The 22134-nt window shown below is 41.9% G+C and overlaps 1 protein-coding gene across 2 annotated transcripts in view; it reads right to left on the bottom strand.

Annotated features, from left to right (window-relative positions):
• Window positions 1–22134, bottom strand: part of LOC120028763 (transcription factor Dp-2-like) — a 50207-nt gene that overhangs the window by 12022 nt on the left and 16051 nt on the right. For both annotated transcript variants that reach the window (XM_038973999.1, XM_038973998.1), the window contains exons 2-5: window positions 19445–19533; window positions 14478–14599; window positions 14138–14185; window positions 11812–11844 (exon numbers count right to left, since the gene is read on the bottom strand). In XM_038973999.1, the coding sequence (XP_038829927.1) occupies window positions 11812–11844; window positions 14138–14185; window positions 14478–14599; window positions 19445–19516 (275 nt within the window). In that variant the 5' untranslated portion in view covers window positions 19517–19533. The remainder of the gene's footprint in view (window positions 1–11811; window positions 11845–14137; window positions 14186–14477; window positions 14600–19444; window positions 19534–22134) is intronic.

Genomic DNA, 22134 nt, shown 5'->3' on the forward strand with positions numbered 1-22134 from the left:
TACAGCCCTGTCGATGACAATGGGGGCGTGCTCGGTCCTCCTTTTCCTGTACTCCACAATCATCTCCTTTGTCTTGATCACATTGAGGGATATGTTGTTGTTCTGGCACCACACGGCCAGGTCTCTGACCTTCTCCCTATAGGCTGTCACATCGTCGGTGATGAAGCCTAACCCCTGTTGTTTCATCGGCAAACTTGATGGTGTTGGAGTCGTGCCTGGCCGTGCAGAGATGAGTGACAGGGAGTAGGAGGGGACTGAGCACGCACCCCTGAGGGGCACCCGTGTTGAGGATCAGCGTGGCACACACACACACCTTGCTGATAGCTAGTTCTTTCCATTGAGGTCTATGTATTTGTGCTCATAGCCCCAGCCATTCAGGACAGTACAAAAAACAAAGCACTGTCTGTCGAATGCTGATGTGCTCTATGTCAGGAGTCATGGAATGCTGCCACGTGTCCTCTTTCTCACAACAGTTCCAGTGTAATGTGGTTTCTCTAGCTCACTAGCCCAGGGAGAGGGAAGGGGATTCTTGCATTTCATTACGAACCACCTCAACATGCAGGTGAATAACTATTGTTTATCATTTCACAAGGGTCGGTGTGCGCATGTAAAGTCATCTCATTCTCAAATCAGCAGAAACATGGGAAACTTTTGGCGAATGTGAATACAAACGGGATAAAATTGATGATTGACTGATGATGAACCGTTAAGCTACACGTGACGCTCCGCCCACACAGCAATGATAAAAATCACTCGCTTAAATCAGGGGCTCGTTCTCTGTGATTTACACACCAAGGGAAACCGAAAGGGCAGTAGTGGGGCATGGAGAAAAAGATAAGAGAAATCAGGCTAAAAAGAGATATCGGCACAAAGAAAACAGAGGGAGAGAGGGGTTGATATTAGAGGTCGACCGATTAAGCGGGGCCGATTTCAAGTTTTCGTAACAATCGGAAATCGGTATTTTTGGGCGCCGATTTGCCGTTTTTTTTTTTTTTACACCTTTATTTAATCTTTATTTAACTAGGCAAGTCAGTTAAGAACACATTCTTATTTTCAATGACGGCCTAGGAACGTTCTGCCTCGTTTAGGGGCAGAACGACAGATTTTTAACCTTGTCAGCTCGGGGGATCCAATCTTGCAACAGTTAACTAGTCCAATGCTCTAACACCTGATTACATTGCACTCCACGAGGAGCCTGCCTGTTACGCAAATGCAGTAAGCTAAGGTAAGTTGCTAGCTAGCATTAAACTTATCTTATAAAAACAATCAATCAATGACTGTCATTGCCCCAATGTGTACTTAACCATACACATCAATGCCTTTCTTAAAATCAATACACAAGTATATATTTTTAAACCTGCATATTTAGCTAAAAAACATCCAGGTTAGCAGGCAATATTAACCAGGTGAAATTGTGTCATTTCTCTTGCGTTCATTGCACGCAGAGTCAGGGTATATGCAACAGTTTGGGCTGCCTGGCTCTTTGCGAACTAATTTGCCAGAATTTTACGTAATTATGACAACATTGAAGGTTGTGCAATGTAACAGGAATATTTAGACTCATGGATGCCACCCGTTAGATAAAATACGGAACGGAATAAACGTTTTGTTTTCGAGGTGATAGTTTCCAGATTAGCCAAAGGTATATGGTTTAGAGAGAAATAGTCGATGCGTTATAATTCCTGTAATAACTTGCGGCTGAATTTGAAAGGGGTTCCTTCGTTATTTTACCGTTCATGTCTTCCATAGAGAATGTCTTGATCTACTTCAAATAAGGTCTGTGTTTCGTGCAGGCTTAAACCGCCTCGGCGTTTTGATACCCGTGTAAATCTCACTAGGATAAGGTAACGTTTGTCAACATATTTTCATAAATCCACTCTACAAAAAAAATTATCTTCGCTTATATTTAGCCAATATTGATCAGAGTTACCTTGTCCTATGGATATCTACACAGATATACAATTGGCGGTGTAAGCCTACACGAAACACAGACCTTATTTTAAGTGAATCTAAAAATATCCTATGCAATAAATAAAGAAACCGCTTTTCAGATTTTGCTAGGTGTCATGGGAATTATGACCCGCACTTTGGTTGTCAATTCTTACCATGCCCATTATTAAAATAGGATTTCCTGCATATAGAAATTAAGGTTTTTGTTTTCAACATTCATCACAGGTAACTTAAACTCTATTTTTATTCAAACAGTTGAGAGTATTTGTCTCCTAAGCAGACTCTTCAGTATCATTGTCACTTCAGAGCTGTGTGCGTGTGTGTGTATTTATGTATTAAGTTAAAATAAGTGTTCATTGTTCATTCAGTATTGTTGCAATTGTCATTATTACAAAAATGTGTGTGTGTATGATATATATATATTTTAATTTGTATTTTATTTAATTTAAATAAATCGGCTTTTTTGTCCTCCAATAAATCGGTATCGGTATCGGCATTGAAAAATCATAATCGGTCGACCTCTAGTTGATATACAGACATGTGTGTGTGTTCAGGTGAGCGGATTATGTAACCATCATTAGGATTGTTAGACAGTCGTAGAGCACACAACACAGATGCGTTACATTTGGCAACGTGCAATTGGCTATTTTGACTCGTTTAACACTTTTTTGGTTACTACATGATTCCCTATGTGTTTTCATAGTTTTGATGTCTTCACTATTATTCAATGTAGAAAATAGTAAAAATAAAGAAAAACCCTTGAATGAATAGCTGTACAAACTTGACTGGTACTGTAGGTGTGAGAGAAAGAGAGGAACAGAGAGAAGGGGAGAGTGAGAGAATATATATAGATGAAGACGAGGAAGACTATGTAAGTGGACAGGACAGAAACATGTAAAGACAGGCGCACACACGCAGCTAAGTGAGTGAGCAATCGAAATGTCCATTCACAAACATCCCCCAACCCTCAAACACAGTACAGTTCCTTCTAACACGCAGTAGAGTAGGAGACTGCAGAGCCGCTCATTACATAACTGGATCTCTGAGGAGCACACACACACGCAAATGGGAAGACTGTGTGTGTGTAGTGTATGAGGTAGGAGGTGGGGATGGCAAGCCGCTGCGTGGTGGAAGCTTAGGGTTACAGTTGTCAGGACAAATTAGTTCCAGAACCCCAGCTCCTGTAGCTTGGATAATTTGGGAAGAATTTGAGAGAGAGAAGATGAGAAACAGTCCGGAAAAATTGTGGTGAATGTGCCATAATGGGTAGAGAGAGAGTAGTCATGGTGTGAGGGACACGTACACACTCAGTGACTCCGAAACCACAGAGGCACCTTTTCTTCTAAAACTTTCACTTCTAAAATTAGATCATATGAATGCATACATACTGTAACTGAAAACAACAAAATAAACATATTTTCCAACATTGTTACACGCTACATTTACAGTTGAAGTCAGAAGTTTACATACACCTCAGCCAAATACATTTAAACTCAGTTTTTCACAATTCCTGACATTTAATCCTAGTAAACATTCCCTGTCTTAGGTCAGTTAGGATCACCACTTTATTTTAAGAATGTGAAATTTCAGCTTTTTTCCCCCCATCACATTCCCAGTGGGTCAGAAGTTTACATACACTCAATTAGTATTTGGTAGCATTGCCTTTAAATTGTTTAACAAGAAATTTGTGGAGTGGTTGAAAAACTAGTTTTAATGACTCCAACCTAAGTGTATGTAAACTTCGACTTCAACTGTATATCCGCCAAACAGCAGCTTCAAGGGCATTATCACTTTTATACAACGGGTTACCAACATATTCAAATAATGATTGACATATTTTCATAAAAAACTTTATTTTGATGAATTGATTCATACCGTTTCATCCTTCCACAAGATAGTCCCGAAACAAATCTAGGGTTGCTACCCAAGCCGTTCGTTTTATTGGTTCTGTATCTATGGACGCGACCCAGTCGTTTGTTTGAAATGTTCCATTGCCATACTGGCTGGCAACATTCTTATCCCTTGCTTGCTAGCTAGCCAACTACGGCCAACTTACAGTCATGTCAAACAGTGCAGACAGAATAACAACAGTCGCTGCATTTGTTTAAGAGGTTTTCTAGAGACATTTGGATACATCCATAACAATGAGCTAATGAGGCACGATTTCACCTGGCAAAGAAAATGGGCTCTCTCGTTAGGACACTGTTGTTCAGAGGAGCTAGCCAACAACACAGCTAACACTAACTTCAAACTGAAGCTGGAAAGAAAGCAAACTAGCTGCACTTCGTTTCGTTTTACCTTTTTTCAATTTCCATTTATTTGCATATATCCAGTGGCGACCCGTCATTCAGGGCAGAGCATTGTTTCTTTTTTTGGGGGGGGGCTTACCTGTTTTGTTATTTTGCCATTTTGCCATTAAAGGGTACTACAGAGGGTAGTGTGTATGGCCCAGTACATCACTGGGGCCAAGCTTCTTGCCATCCAGAACCTCTATACCAGGCGGTGTCAGAAGGAAGGCCCTAAAAAGACTCCAGCCACCCTCGTCATAGACTGTTCTCTCTGCTATCACACGGCAAGCGGTACCGGAGTGCCAAGTCTAGGTCCAAGAGGATTCTAAACAGCTTATAGCCATAAGACTCCTGAACATCTAATCAAATGGCTACCCAGACTATTTGCATTGCTCCCCTACCTCTTTTACGCTGCTGCTACTCTATTATCTACAGTTGAAGTCGGAAGGTTACATACACTTAGGCTCGAGTCATTAAATCTCGTTTTTCAACCACTCCACAAATTTCTTGTTAACAAACTATAGTTTTGGCAAGTCGGTTAGGATATCTACTTTGTGCATGACACAAGTAATTTTTCCAACAATTGTTTACAGACCGATTATTTCACTTAATCACAATTCCAGTGGTTCAGAAGTTTACATACACTAAGTTGACTGTGCCTTTAAACAGCTTGGAAAATTCCAGAAAATGATGTCATGGCTTTAGAAGCTTCTGATAGGCTAATTTACATCATTTGAGTCAATTGGAGGCATACCTGTGGATGTATTTCAAGGCCTACCTTCAAACTCAGTGCCTCTTTGCTTGACATCATGGGAAAATCAAAAGAAATCAGCCAGGACCGCAGAAAATAAATTGTAGACCTACCACAAGTCTGGTTCATCCTTGGGAACAATTTCCAAACGCCTGAAGGTACCACGTTCATCTGTACAAACAATAGTATGCAAGTATAAACACCATGGGACCACACGGCCATCATACCGTTCAGGAAGGAGACGCGTTCTGTCTCCTAGAGATGAACGTACTTTCGTGCGAAAAGTGCAAATCAATCCCAGAACAGCAAAGGACCTTGTGAAGATGCTGGAGGAAACAGGTATAAAAGTATCTATATCCACAGTAAAACGAGTCCTATATCGACATAACCTGAAAGGCCGCTCAGCAAGGAAGAAGCCACTGCTCCAAAACCGCCATAAAAAAGCCAGACTACAGTTTTCAACTGCACATTGGGACAAAGATCGTACTTTTTGGAGAAATGTCCTCTCGTCTGATGAAACAAAAATAGAACTGTTTGGCCACAATGACCATCGTTATGTTTGGAGGAAAAAGGGGGACGCTTGCAAGCCGAAGAACACCATCCCAACCGTGAGGCACGGGGGGGCAGCATCATGTTGTGGGGGTGCTTTGCTGCAGGATGGACTGGTGCACTTCACAAAATAGATGGCATTATGAGGATGGAAAATTATGTGGATATTTTGAAGCAACATCTCAAGACATCAGTCTGGAAGTTAAAGATTGGCCGCAAATGGGTCTTCCAAATGGACAATGACCCCAAGCATACTTCCAAAGTTGTGGCAAAATGGCTTAAGGACAACAAAGTCAAGATATTGGAGTGGCCATCACAAAGCCCTGACCTCAATCCTATAGAAAATTTGTGGGCACAACTGAAAAAGCATGTGCGAGCAAGGAGGCCTAATATTGTGAGAAAATTGTTGAAGGCTACCTGAAACGTTTGACCCAAGTTTTGACCCAAGTTAAACAATTTAAAGGTAATGCTACCAAATACTAATTGAGTGTATGTAAACTTCTGACCCTCTGGGAATGTAATGAAAGAAATAAAAGCTGAAATAAATCTCTATTATTATTCTGACATTTCACATTCTTAAAATAAAGTGGTGATCCTAACTGACCTAAGACAGGGCATTTTTACTAGGATTAAATGTCAGGAATTGTGAAAGCTGAGTTTAAATGCATTTGGCTAAGGTGTATGTAAACTTCTGACTTCAACTGTATGTATAGTCACTTTAATAACTTTACCTACATATATACCTCGACTAACCAGTGCCCCGCACATTGACTCTGTACCGGTACCCCCTATATATAGCCTCGCTATTGCTATTTTACTGCTGCTCATTAGTTATTAGTTACTTTTATTTCTTGTTTTTGGGGGGGAATATTTCTTAAAACTGCATTGTTGGTTAAGGGCTTTGTAAGTAAGCATTTCACTGTAAAGGTCTACACCTGTTGTATACGGCGCATGTGACGAATAACATGTGATTTGAGTAACACCAGCATATCAGTTTACTAACAACAACAAAATATATAATTGAGTTAATAAATCCGCATACAAACATGGTCTCTTTTTTGTTTTCTGGAGTAAGGCAGCTCCAAAATGCAGGTGTTTCAGCCTAGCTCAGTGCTTTCAGTGGTGGTGGGGCAAGCCAGTAGAAAATACGAAGTGTTACGTCGTGATTGGCTCAGTGTTCTGTCACTCATGGGGACACCACGTCACGGCCAAGTCTAAAGGTAAACCTAAAAAAAAATGTGCCCCTTGTGTGCTGCCATAGAGTTACATTAGAAGTGTCCATCCAAGAAGGCTCAAGGTCATTGGCCACAGATAAAATTACGTCAAATCAAGTTATATGTACAGCAGCTTTGATTGAACTGATCATGTCAACATCATACTTTAAAAAACATGAATCAAGTCGACAATCTACTGGCAAATCCTTTTTAATCCTTGTCATATGAAGAGAAATTATAGATAAAACGTATTGGTGCTCATCGGCCATAAACATTAGACAAGTTGGAAATCGCAAATTCAACAATGACTGGTTTGGAAGGAATGAGTGAGAGTGGCTGTGTGGTCCCAAATCTGGGCTTAAGGGTCTCTTTTCCAAGTTTAAAATTATAAACATTCAACATTGACCATGCTGTCAATGAAGCATGATTTGTGCAGCAACTTAACTCAGAACTGCGAAAACTTGACTTCAGTGAGTTCAGGACAACTGGGAAATTGGAAATAAATGAGCTCTCACTGGGAAAATACGTTTTGAACGGTCATCCAACTCAGAATTGTAAATCCAGCCTCTTTCTAGAGCTACGACCTGAAGATCAATGACGTCATCATGATTCGACCTTGTCCCCCCCCGAGTTGTCAGTTCTTTTGAAAGCACCATAAATCCAGAGAATGCCAGACTTTGATGACAAAATTTGCCCGCCGCACCACCTTCCTGTTCAAGTGAGCACAGCACAAGGTGAGTCCAAAAATGTATTGTATGCTGCTGCATAAATTATGTAATATGCCAGGGAGATATGTATACTGTAGCTAAGAAAGTAATACTAAGTGTATGTTGTGTAGTAAGATGTTAGTAGCCCATGTGCCTCACCCTAATAATTTGGTCTATTTACCCCTCTTCAATGTCGCCTACTCTTCTGACGTGGTGGTGCACATGTAGCCTATAACCTGTTTTAGGGAAACGTAATCATTGAATATTGTAAGAGCTTTCATTGTCTGCTTATATGCCCCCTTTATTTATCCTACGGTTCTGACTTGGTGTACAGGGAGAATACTGTAAGAACGGCCCATGTTCTGAATGTTCTGTCGCTGTAGATTTCAAAAGTGCTAAACAAATAGTTGACTATGTCCGTTTTAGCGCGCTCATTGTCTTAATCGAAATTACAGATTGCACCTAATACGCTTGTCGTCCCCTTATGCCATAGTTTGTACATCTAAATTGTCATTAGAAACCACATTTGTTTAAGCAAGTCAGCCATATCAGCTCTGTTTTTTTTTAAGGCAGTAAATGAGGCTGAATGAACAGTTTTGCAGCCAGACAAGTCTCTGCTGATAGCCAAGTGTAGCAATGGTAAGATGTTGGGACTGCTGTTGGGACAGCTATATGTTGGCTCTAACAGTTTGTGGGCACCGCTTGTCACCGTTATAGTGCAATTCATGTATTGTTTAGTGTTGTGTTGTGTAATGGCTTTGCTGGCATGCATCCCACTTTTAGTTTTTTTTTGCCCCACCAAGATTTACATGCTAAAATCACAAACTGTATATATCCATAAAAATGATGCCAGCTGATTCATGATTTCGACTGGCTGAAAAACACTGCCTGCCTCGCTCTCTCGTTCCGACTCCCGACCCCTACACGTTCATTACTATGGGACAGTTGGAGATCGAATTTGAATATTGAAACAATATTGCAAATGTCGGAAAGACAGACAGCAAGGTTTATACAAATCTCCGCAGCTGAAAACTAAATGTTAGTCTAAAAGAAATGTGACATGTCTAGATGTTTTTATAGTGGAGATGAAGTTTATAAATTCCCTGCCTGGGCTGATGACACTGGAATGCGCTTCTGGAATGCGCTTTTAACCAAATCAGAATACAGGATTAGAACCACCTGTTGTATAAATGATAATAGACATGATTATTACACCTACATATTAAAAACATACATTTTTAACATGATCATCAAAATAGTGTGTTGTAAGTGCAGCACTTATTCATTAACATTATGAGTTCCTATTTTACAACGAGTTCTTAAATAACGTAAATTAATAATTTATTCAGGCAGGCATAGGCTGCAGATGGAATAGGAAGCTTATGATTGTGTAATTATGTATAAGTAGCCTCAATCAAGTAGGCTCAATCATGTAACACGTAGCCTACCAATTGCAAGGTGCAGCCTGTGTCCAAAACATTGGAGTCTGGGCCAGTCATTCAACGCAACGTTTCAACTTCTCCCTTAATTTTGTTATACAGTGTTGGGATGGCGACTTGGGAGAAATATGTGCAAGATGGAATCTTGTATCTCCTGTCCAGTTTGTTGATCATCTTCTTGAAGCAGTCTTTGCGGACTGTAAATAGGAACCATGTCTTTGGCAATGTGGTAGGCGAAAGCCTCTGATTTCTATGTGGCTGCGGTACAGGAGGTTGGTGGCACCTTAATTTGGGAGGACGGGCTCGTGACAATGGCTGGAGCGGAATACGTGGAATGGTATCAAATACATAAAACACATGGTTTCCATGTGTTTAATGCCGCTCCATTCCAGCCATTATGAGCCATCCTCCCTTCAGCAGCCTCCACTGGTCAGGATTTATTTTCCGTAGGCCATTACACTTGATGGCTGGTTGCAGGTGACTGAGGGGCTTTTCTGCTGTCTGCTCTTTTTTTTATTTTTACCATGCAATCGTCAAAGTAGGGGATGGTTATTCTTCAAAGGATTAAATACCCTTTCTCTACTCACCAGCATCTAACTGCACAGTCTAAGTGAGGACACTTATTGGCCAGCATGTGCATGCCATGCAGAGCGAGAGAGCCTGCTTGTGATTCGTCAGCATTCTCTGTGCATCTAGAGAGCGAATGAACGGAGTCTAGCGCATCTCATTGGAGGAGGTACCGTAGTCTAGTTTTTGTTGTATTATCAGAGTGTCAAAGAAAGGAGAAAATTGCAGCCTCTTGCGATATGGATATTGCACATGTCAATATTACAATTTCAAATCTGAATTCGATGAATGGTGCAGCGCTAACACGCTCTGGCCCTGACACACATACAGTTCCAGTCAAAAGTTTGGATACACCTACTCATTCAAGGGGTTTATTTTATTTTTACTATTTTCTACATTGTGGAATAATAGTGAATACATCAAAACTATGAAATAACACATATGTAATCATGTAGTAACCAAAAAAGTGTTCAATCAAAATATGTTTCATATTTTAGATTCTTCTAAGTATCCAACCTTTGCCTTTTATTTAACTAGGCAAGTTAGTTAAAAACAATTTCTTATTTACAATGACGGCCTACCCCAGCCAAACCCTAACCCGGACGACGCTGGGTCAATTGTGCGCCGCCCTATGGGACTGCCAATCACGGCCGGTTGCGATACAGCCTTGATGAAAGCTTTGCAAACTTGGCATTCTCTCAACCAGCTTCACCTGGAATGGTTTCCAAACAGTCTTGAAGAAGTTCCCACATATGCTGAGCACTTGTTGGCTGCTTTTCCTTTACTCTGCAGTGTATCCTTCACTCTGGCGTATCACTGCAGAATGCTGTGGTAGCCATGCTGGTTAAGTGTGCCTTGAATTCTAAATAAATCACAGACAGTGTCACCAGCAAAGCACCCCCACACCTCCTCCATGCTTCAAGTTGGGAACCACACATGCGGAGATCATCCGTTCACCTACTCTGAGTCTCACAAAGACACGGCGGTTGGAAACAAAAATCAAAAATTTGGACTAAACAGACCAAAGGAAACATTTCCACCGGTCCATTGCTTGTGTTTCTTGGCCCAAGCAAGTCTCTTCTTACTATTGGTGTCCTTTAGTAGAGGTTTCTACTCAGCAATTCGACCATGAAGGCCTGATTCACGCTGTCTCCTCTGAACAGTTGATGTTGTGATGTGTCTGTTATTTGAACTCTGTGAAGCATTTATTTGGGCTGCAATCTGAGGTGCAGTTAAATCTAATGATCTTATCTTCTGCTGCAGCGGTAACTCTGGGTCTTCCTTTCCTGTGGCAATCCTCATGAGAGCCAGTTTCATCATAGCGCTTGGTTTTTGCGACTGCACTTGAAGAAACTTTCAAAGTTCTTGACATTTTCCTGATTGACTGACCTTCATGTCTAAGTAATGATGGACTGTTGATTCTCTTTGCTTATTTGAGCTGTTCTTGCCATAATATGGACTTGGTCTTTTACCAAATAAGGCTATCTTCTGTATACTATCCCTACCTTGTTACAACACAACTGATTGTCTCAAAAGCATTAAGGAAAGAAATTCTACAAATGTACCTTTAACAAAGCATACCTGTTAATTGAAATGCATTCCAGGTGACTACCTAATGTAGCTGGTTGAGAGAATGCCAAGAGTGTGCAAACCTGTCATCAAGGCAGCTACATTGAAGAATCTCAAATATATTTTGATAAAAAAAAAAAAATGTTACTACATGATTCCATTTGTGTTATTTCATAGTTTTGATGTCTTCACTATTATTTGACAATGTAGAAAATAGTAAAAATAAAGAAATTCTGAAATGAGTAGTTTGACTGGTACTGTACATACTACACATGTACACACAAACATACAGTACCTACACAGACTCTGATGGTTACATAATCTGCTCACCTGAACACACACAAAAAACCTGCAGTCACTAGTGAATAGGCAGTCATGGTCAAATCCACTGCAGTTCTTACTAACCTGTACTGTGAGAGCGCGAGAGAGGGTGTGAGAGAGAGAGAAAAAACTAGTTCTGGGTGGGCATGTTACAAGAGAAAAAGAGACCGCACGGGAGAAGAGATGGGACACTGAAATATAAATGGTATCCAGAGGAGATGACAGGAAGGGAACAAGAGACAGGAGAGAGGGGGAGGCATGGTGAGAGAGAGAGTCAGTGCTCTGCTGTAGTGAGTCAGCAGTTGCGTGATCTTTCGGGTGGGGGGGGGTCAGACAGATGCATTCTGGACTAACAACAAAAAAATGCCAGACTGCAGCCTCTTGAGCAGCCCCCCCTCCCTTACTACAAATGCACCGTTTCACCTCCATCTACATTCCGCTGAGCCGGGCAGTTACCTGGCTGAAGAGTCTCCTGAGCACAGCCCATCCCTGCAACACAGACAGAGAAATTGTTAGTTTGAAGTGAGTGTGAACTGTTTAAGATTAATTCAATATACAAGACTATGTTACTGTGTGTGTGTCAGTCCTCCTAGATTACAACTAATTCCATTGCCTAATGAACTGGTTTGCTTTGGAACTAATGAGACGCTACGGCTCAATGATATGCTGTGAGAGAATGACAAAGCATCTCTCTCTGACTCAGTTTCTCTCGCCCTCTGTTGTTACTCCCTTTTTCGCCAATTCTCCTACCTCTCTATCCCACTTTCTAACGCCATCTCACTCTATCTGCAACTTGTTTGACTGGATAATCTTCCTGCACTCTTCCTATCATTTATTTATATATCATTCCTCTATATACTGTTCCTTTAGTGTATTCAGAAAGTATTCAGACCCCTTAACTCTTTCAAAATGTTGTTACAGCCTTATTCTAAAATAGATTTGAAAGAAATGACAACCATTCATCAATATACACACAATACCCCATAATGACAAAGTGAAAACAGGTTTTTAGAAATATTAGCGAATGCGTAAAAAAAAACGGAAATATAAGTATTTATACTCAGTACTTTGTTGAAGCACCTTTGGCAGCGATTACTGCGTCAAGTCTTCTTGGGCATGAAGCCACAAGCTTGGCACACCTGTATTTAGGGAGTTTCTCCCATTCTTCTCCACAAATCCTCTCAAGCTCTGTCAGGTTGGATGGGAGTGTCGCTGCACAGCTATTTTCAGGTCTCTCCGGTGATGTTTGATCGGGCTCAAGGACATTCAGAGACTTCTCCTGAAGCCACTCCTGGGGCGGCAGGTAGCCTAGTGGTTAGAGCGTTGGACTAGTAACCAAAAGGTTGCAAGATCGAATCCCCGAGCTGACAAGGTAAAAATCTGTCGTTCTGCCCCTGAACAAGGCAGTTAACCCACTGTTCATAGGCCTTCATTGAAAATAAGAACTTGTTCTTAACTGACTTGCCTAGTTAAATAAAGGTAAAAAAATAAACTCCTGCGTTGTTTGGCTGTTTGCTTAGGGTTGTTGTTCTGTTGGAAGATGAACATTTGGCCCAGTCTGAGGTCCTGAGCACTCTGGAGCAGGTTTTCATCAAGGATCTCTGAACTTTTCCCAGTTCAAATTTTCCCTCGATCCTGACCAGTCTCCTAGTACCTGCCGCTGAATAACATCCCCACAGCATAATGCTGCCACCACCATGCTTAACCGTAGGGATGGTGCCCTGTTTCCTCCAGACATGACAATTTGGCAATCAGGCCAAAGAGTTGGTTTCATTGACCAGAGAATCTTGTTTCTCATGGTCTGAGAGTCCTGTAGGTGCATTTTGGCAAACTCCAAGCGGTCTGTCGTGCCTTGTACTGAGGAGTGGCTTTCGTCTGGCCACTCTACCATAAAGGCCTGATTGGTGGAGTGTTGCAGAGATGGTTGTCCTCTGGAAGGTTCTCCCATCTCCACAGAGGAACTCTGGAGCTCTGTCAGAGTGACCATTGGGTTCTTGGTCACCTCCCTGACCAAGGCCCTTCTCCCCTGATTGCTCAGTTTGGCCTGGCGGCCAGCTCTAGGAAGAGTCTTGGTGGTTTCAAACCTCCCATTTAAGAATGATGGAGGCAACTGTGTTCTTGGGAAGTTTCAATGGTGTAGAAATGTTTTGGTACCCTTCCCCAGATCTGTACCCCGACCCAATCCTGTCCCGGAGCTCTACGGACAATTCCTTCAACCTCATGGCTTGGTTTTGGCTCTGACATGTACTGTCAAGTGTGGGACCTTAGACAGGTTTGTACCTTTCCAAATCATTTCCAATCAATTGAATGTATCACAGGTGTACTCCAATCAAGTTGTAGAAACATTTCAAGGATGATCAATGAAAACAGGATGAACCTGAGCTCAATTTCAAGTCTCATAAAGGTTCTGAATACTTATGTCAATAAGGTATCTGTTTTTATAAATGAGCGAACATTAAAAAACATGTTTTCGCTTTGTCATTATGGGGTATTGTGTGTACATTGATGTCGATTTATTTGTAATCAATTTTCAAATAAGGCTGAAACGTATCAAAATGTGGAAAAAGTCAATGGGTCTGAATACTTACCGAATGCATTGTATATTATCTGTCAATCCATAGGCTAACTAACAGGCCACAATAAATACATTAGATTGGAAATCTCTACCTAGCAATCCCTGCTGTGTGTGTGTGTGTGTGTGTGTGTGTGTGTGTGTGTGTGTGTGTGTGTGTGTGTGTGAATATTAACAACAATAGTAGCCAGAATAACAAAATCAACCCACCGGTCAGAAAAATATGAGTCAATGAAATCATGCGTTCGCTTCTTGGCCCTAGGAATAAAAAACAAAAAGTGATGTTAGCTAATAAAAAATAAATACAGTGGATGCTACTTTACTTAAATTATTGTCATGTTCTGGAAACAGATCAAAGAAAATACCTCTTTACAACAATGATAATGTGCAACAAAACAGAGCAGTGGTGTGTGTGTACACGAGCAAACAATGCAGCTGTGTGTGTGTGTGTGTGTGTGTGTGTGTGTGTGTGTGTGTGTGTGTGTGTGTGTGTGTGTGTGTGTGTGTGTGTACTTGAGCAAACGGGAAAAACGTGTGTGTAACAGCTCACCCTGGGGTCCACTTGTTGGCATCCTGGTTGTGTCCCTGGTCAACCATAGTGGGCGTGTGTGTGCAGGGGGTACCTACGAGGACATTCCCTGTGTGAAAAACTCTCTCTGCTGTGCTGATGATCTACACAGAACATAAATAAGAAACAGAGGGGTGCATCAGATCACAGGCTCATGTTCATTTGGGCACATCGTAGCAAAAATGTTTAGCAATGGACATGATTGAACAGATGCAAGGATGTCAGGTGATTCGAAGAATATTGGAAGTCAGGGTGCTGTTCATTACGCACCAAATAACGAAAAAGGAAAGGGCAACCTGGACTCATCCAATATGAAGAGCTCATTTTCAGTTTCAAAACATATTCCGTTTAACACCCTAATGAACACTATCCAGGTGAGTCATTGAGAACAGATTGTGCCAAGAAGTGGGCGATTCTCTTGTGTGGTGACTGAGCAGGATCAGGTTGGGTGTAATATTTGAGAGTCCTACTATGCAGAAGTGTCTCGAAGCCAGAGCCGAACAAAAGAGACGAGGCGAGACCAGCTGGATGCAGCAGAGTGCTAATAAATACCACAAGCTAATTATAGCAAGCTAGTCACAGTCTGTAGCCCCCCCACACACCGTTTCTTCTTCCCCTCCCGACCAGGCCTTTCTTTTACACTTCACCACACAACACACTGGCTGCCACAGATGCAAAAGGATGGGAGACCTGTGGTGTATTCATTAACACCCAACGTAGCAAAACACTTTGCAATGGAAAACGTTTTGGAGTGAAAACGAGAATTTGATATTGGACAAATTCAGACAGTCGGCACGAATGTTTTTCTTTGGTACATGGGGAATACACCTCTGATCATCGACTCGACTCTTAACTACGAAGAAAAAAAGAATCCCAACAGAGGGCTTTCATGAAGAAAAAATCTGCAGCAGTGGCTCAATTTCCGTGAACTTAAAATTATAGCCGGTTGATAAGCAAAAAGCCAATTTACTAGTCTAAAGGCTCAACTCAATCACACTTACAGTGCATTCGGAAAGTATTCAGACCCCTTAACTTAAATATTTAGTTGTATAATTTTGTTTGTTCGTTTTTACCCCTTTTTCTCCCCAATATCGTGATATCCAATTGGTAGTTAGTCTTGTCTCATCGCTGCATGAGTACGGACTCATGAGAGGCGAAGGTCTAGAGTCATGTGTCCTCCGAAACACGACTCTGCCAATCTGCACTGTTTCTTGACACACTGCTTGCTTAACCCGGAAGCCAGCCGCACCATGACACTTGTCAGAAGAAACGCCATACAAGTGGGGACCTTAGTCAGTGTGCATGCACCCGGCCCGCCACAAGCAGTCGCTAGAGCGCGATGGACCAAGGACATCACAGGGATCGAAACTGGGTCTGTAGTGACACCGCTGCGCCACTCGGGAGGCCCATTGAATTTTTTCACATTTTGTTACGTTACAGCCTTATTCTTAAATAGTTTTTTTCACCTCAATCAACACACAATATCCCATAATGACAAAGCAAAAACGGGTTTTTAGATTTTTGGGCAAAAACGGCAATATCACATTTACATAACTATTCAGACCCTTCACTCAGTACTTTGTTGAAGCCCCTTTGACAGCAATTACAGCCTCAAGTCTTCTTGAGTATGACGCTACAAGCCTGGTACACCTGTATTTGGGGAGCTTCTCCCATTCTTCTCTGCAGATCCTCTCAAACTCTGTCAGGTTGGTTGGGAGTGTCGCTGCACAGCTATTTTCAGGTCTCTCCAGAGATGTTCGATCGGATTCAAGTCCGGGCTCTGGCTGGGCCACTCAAGGACATTGTCTTGGCTGTGTGCTTAGGGTCGTTGTCCTGTTACAAGGTGAACCATGGACACAGTCTGAGGTTCTGAGCACTCTGGAGCAGGTTTTCATCAAGGATCTCTGTGGTTTGCTTCTTTCATCATTGCCTCGATCCTGACTTGTCTCCCTGCCGCTTACAAACATCCCCACAGCATGATGCTGCCACCACCATGCTTGACCATAGGGATGGTGCCAGGTTTCCTCCAGACATGATGCTTGGCATTCAGGCCAAAGACTTCAATCTTGGTTTCAACAGACCAGATAATCTTGTTTCTCATGGTCGGAGAGTCTTTAGGCAAACTCCAAGCGGGCTGTCATGTGCCTTTTACTGAGGAGTGGCTTCCGTCTGGACACTAACATAAAGGCCTGATGGGTGGAGTATTGTAGAGATGGTTGTCCTTCTGGAAGATTCTCCCATCTCCACAAAGGATCTCTGGAGCTCTGTCAGAGTGAACATCGGGTTCTTGGTCACCTCCCTGACCAAGGCCCTTTTCCCCAGATTGCTCAGTTTGGCCGGGCAGCCAGCTCAAGGAAGAGTCTTGGTGGTTCCAAACTTCTTCCATTTAAGAATGATGGAGGCCACTGTGTTCTTGGGGACCTTCAATGCTGTAGAAATGTTTTGGTACACTTCCCCAGTGGTGTAAAGTACTGAAGTAGTTCTTTAAAGTATTTTTACTTAAGTCGTAGCTGTACTTAGCTATTTATATTTTTGACTACTTTTACTTCACTACATTCTTAAAGAAAATAATGTACTTTTTACTCCATACATTTTCCCTGACACCAAAAAGTACTAGTTAGATTTGGAATGCTTAAGAGAGGAAAATGGTACAATTCACATACTTATCAAGAGATCATCACTGCTCATCCCCTACTGCATCTGATTTGGCGAACATGCTAAACACAAATGCTTCATTTGTAAAAAATGTCTGAGTGTTGGAGTGTGCCCTTGACTACCCTCCCCCCAAAAAATGTCTCAACTGGTTTGCCTAATAAGGAATTTGAAATTATTTATACTTTTACTTTTAATAATTAAGTATATGTAAAATCAAATACTTTTAGAGACGTTTACTCAAGTAGTGTTTTACTGGGTGATTTTCACTTTTACTTGAGCCATCTTCTGTTAAGGTATCTTTACTTCTACTCAAGTATGACAATTGGGTACTTGTCCCACCACTGCCCTTGCCCAGATCTGTGCCTCGACAATGCGGTCTCAGAGGTCTACGGACAATCCTTCGACCTCAGTGCATGTCAAAGCAAAAAACCAAGCCATGTCAAGTGTGGGACCTTATATAGACAGGTGTGTGCCTTTCCAAATCGATTGAATTTACCACAGGTGGACTCCAATCAAGTTGTAGAAAGGATGATCAATGGAAACAGGATGCACCTAAACTTTATTTTTAATAAATGTGAAAAGGTTTCTAAAGACCATTTTTCAGTTTGTCATTATGGGATATTGTGTGTAGATTGCTGAGGATTTTTATTTATTTAATCTATTTTAGAATAAGGCTGTAACATAAAATGCGGAAAAAGTCAAGGGGTCTGAATACTTTCCATAGGCACTGTATACACACAACCATTAAAACATCCAGGTTTATCATTTTAAAAAGGCTAATTTATCATTAGAAAACCCTTTTGCAATTATGTTAGCATAGCTGAAAACTGTTAAACTGATTAAAGAAGCAATAAAACGGGCCTTCTTTAGACTAGTTGAGTATCTGGAGCATCAGCATTTGTGGGTTTGATTACAGGCTCAAAATGGCCAGAAACAAAGACCTTTCTTCTGAAACTCGTCAGTCTATTCTTGTTAAGAGAAATGAAGGCTATTCCATGCAAGAAATTGCCAAGAAACGGAAGATCACGTACAACGCTGTGTACTACTCCCTTCACAGAACACAAACTGGCTCTAACAAGAATAGAAGGAGTGGGAGGCCCCGGTGCACAACTGAGCAAGTACACTAGAGTCTCTAGTTTGAGAAACAGACACCTCACAAGTCGTCAACTGGCAGCTTCATTAAATAGTACCCGCAAAACACCAGTCTCAAAGTCAACAGCGAAGAGGCGACTCCGGAATGCTAGCCTTCTAGGCAGGATTCCTCTGTCCAGTGTCTGTGTTCTTTTGCCCATCTTAATCTTTTATTTTTATTGGCCAGTCTGAGATATGGCTTTTTCTTTGCAACTCTGCCTAGAAGGCCAGCATCCCGGAGTCACCTCTTCACCGTTGACGTTGAGACCGGTGTTTTGCGGGTACCATTTAATGAAGCTGCCAGTAAAGGGTTTAAACACCGTTTCCCATGCTTGTTCAATGAACCATAACCAATTAATGAACATGCACCTGTGCGACGGTCGTTAAGACACTAACAGCTTACAGACGGTAGAAAATGAAGGTCACAGTTATGAAAACATAGGACACCAAAGAGGCCTTTCTACTGACTTTGAAAAACACCCAAAAAAGATGCCCAGGGTCCCTGCTCATCTGCGTGAACATGCCTTAGGCATGCTGCAAGGAGGCATGAGGACTGCAGATGTGGCCAGGGCAATAAATTGCAATGTCCGTACTGTGAGACGCCTAAGACAGCGCTACAGGGAGACAGGATGGACAGCTGATCGTCCTCGCAGTGGCAGACCACGTGTAACACCTGCACAGGATCAGTACATCCGAACATCACACCTGCGGGACAGGTACAGGATAGCAACAACTGCCCGAGTTACACCAGGAACGCACAATCCCTCCATCAGTGCTCAGACTGTCCGCAATAGGCTGGACTGAGGGCTTGTTGTAAGGCAGGTCCTCACCAGACATCACCAGCAACAACGTCGCCTATGGGCACAAACCCACTGTCGATGGACCAGAATGGACTGGGAAAAAGTGCTCTTCAATGACAAATATATTTTGATTTGTTTAACACTTTCTGGTTACTACATGATTCCATATGTGTTATATCATAGTTTTGATGTCTTCACAACTATGCTACAATGTAGAAAATTGTAAAAATAAAGAAAACCCTGGAATGAGTAGGTGTGTCCAAACGTTTGACTGTGTAGGCTGGGTATACTTAAAGCACTGAGACAAAAAAAAAAGGGCTTTATAAAATAGATTTGATTAAAACATTTGTACAAAACACTCACCATCTGGGTCCTCACATTGGCATTGACTGCTCCTAGTGTGATATTTGTTGCTGGGCTGTAGTCGGACGGCATCACAAGTGATATATTGCCTGAAAAACATGGTAAAGGGAAAAACTATTTGAAATGTTCCTCATTGGGCTAAAAAAATCCGATGTCTGCCAACACAAATGTATATTTTACCAATTGATAAAGAAAGATTATCCAATTGGTTTAGTAAGGTTTTAACAAAGAAGCATTTTATTATGCCTGGGTTCTGTGTTCCATTCCCGCTGAGGGTACTCATACGAAAAATGTATGCATTCATGACTAAGTTGCTTTGGATAAAAGCGTCATTATATTATTATATCGATATCAGCAAGGCATATGTGATATTGGGGTCCTTCCTGTTAACCTACAACATTATGTAAAAACCCACATACATGACTGTTCCTGCATGCACAAAACTTTGGTTTTGTACACCAGCTTCAAACTGCTGAAAACACAATATTTTTGGTTATGGACAAGAAGTTTCACAGAAGTTTAGACGGTACAATGATTCTCTACACTAGTTTGTCGATTTCTGCATAGTGTATCTTTAATTAGCCACTGATGGGCCTTTGTGGATGGTTGCCACTTTCCATTGCAATTAAATTCAAACTGGTTTAGTAGGTTTCATTCACACCTGGCCCAATGGTCTTGAAAGTCAGAACCGTGGAAGTGAACGGAAGAGTGCACATTCACACAGTTGTTAGGAGTTGTAACTAACCACATGACCTGACACTGCTTACATATACACTGCTTTTTCAACGTTACGTTGCAGCCTTACTCTAAAATTGATTAAATAAAACATTTTCCTCATCAATATACAGACACACAAAGCGAACAGGTTAGATATGAGCAAAATTATTTAAAAAAATAAAAACAGAAGAACCTTAATTTACAAGTATTCAGACACTTTGCTATGAGATTCGAAATTGAGATCAGGTGCATCCTGTTTCCATTGATGGTCCTTGAGATGTTTCTACAACTTGATTGAAGTCCACCTGTGGTAAAATCAATTGATTGGACATGATTTGGAAAGGCACACACCTGTCCATATAAGGTCCCGCATGAGGTTGAAGGAATTGTCTGTAGAGCTCTGAGACAGTATTGTGTCAAGGCACAGATCTAGGGAAAGGTACCAAAACATTTCTGCAGCATTGAAGGTCGCCAAGAACACAGTGGCCTCCATCATTCTTAAACGGTAGAAGTTTGGAACCACCAAGACTCTAGGAAGAGCTGGCCACCCAGCCAAACAGCAATCGGGGGAAAAGGGCCTTGGTCAGGGAGGTGACCAAGAACCCGATGGTCACTCTGACAGAGCTCTAGAGTTCCTTTGTGGAGATGGGAGAACTTTCCAGAAGGACAACCATCTCTGCAGCACTCCACCAACCAGGCCTTTATGGTAGAGTTGCCAGACGGAAGCCACTCCTCAGTACAAGGCACGACAGACCGCTTGGAGTTTGCCAAAAGACACCTAAAGCACTCTCAGACCATGAAAAACAAGATTCCCTGGTCTGATGAAACCAAGCTTGAACTCCTTGGCCTGAATCCCAAGCATCACATCTGGAGGAAACAGGGCACCATCCCTACGGTGAGGCATGGTGGTGGCAGCATCATGCTGTGGAAATGTTTTTCAGCGGCAGGGACTGGGAGACTAGTCAGGATCGAGGGAAAGATGAACAGAGCAAAAAACAGAGATCCTTGATGAAAACCTGCTCCAGAATGTTCACCTTCCAACAGGACAACGAACCTAAGCACACAGCCATGACAATGCAGGAGTGGCTTCAGGACAAGTCTCTGAAAGTCCTTGAGTGGCCCAGCCAGAGCCCGGACTTGAACTGGATTCAATATCTCTGGAGAGAGCAGCAACGCTCCCCATCCAACCTGACAGAGCTTGAGACGATCTGCAGAGAAGAATGTGAGAAACTCCCCAAATACAAGTATGCCAAGAAGACTCAAAGCTGTAATCTCTGCCAAAAGGTGCTTCAACAAAAGTACTGAGTAAAGGGTCTGAACACTAAATGTGTTATCAGTTTTTGTTATATACATTTGCAAAAATGTCTTAAACCTATTTTTGCTTGGTCATTATGAGGTAGTGTGTGTAGATTGATTCAATTGTTTTTTAGAGTAAGGCTAACGTAAAACAAAATGTTGAAAAACTCAAGGGGTATGAATACTTTCCGAATGCACTGTATATACAAAAGTATGTGGACACCCCTTCAAATTACTGGATTCAGCTATTTCAGCCACATCAGTTGCTGACAGGTGTATAAAATCGAGCACACAGACATGCAATCTCCATAGACAAACATTAGCAGTAGAATGGCCTTACTGAAGAGCTCAGTGACTTTCAACATGGCACCGTCATAGAACGCCACCTTTCCAACAAGTCAGTTCGTCAAATTTCTGCTCTGCTAGAGCTTCCCCAGTCAACTGTAAGCGCTGTTATTGTGATGTGGAAACATCTAGGTGCAGCAAAAGGCTCAGCTGTGAAGTGGTTGGCCACACAAGCTCACAGAACGGGACCGCCGACTGCTGAAGCGCGCAGCGAGTAAAAAATCATCTGTTCTCGGTTGCAACACTCACTACCGGGTTCCAAACTGCCTCTGGAAGCAATGTCAGCACAAGAACTGTTCGTCGAGAGCTTCATGAAATGGGTTTCCATGGCC

Source organism: Salvelinus namaycush, chromosome 34 (assembly GCF_016432855.1).
Source record: "Salvelinus namaycush isolate Seneca chromosome 34, SaNama_1.0, whole genome shotgun sequence".
Lineage (NCBI taxonomy): Eukaryota > Metazoa > Chordata > Actinopteri > Salmoniformes > Salmonidae > Salvelinus > Salvelinus namaycush.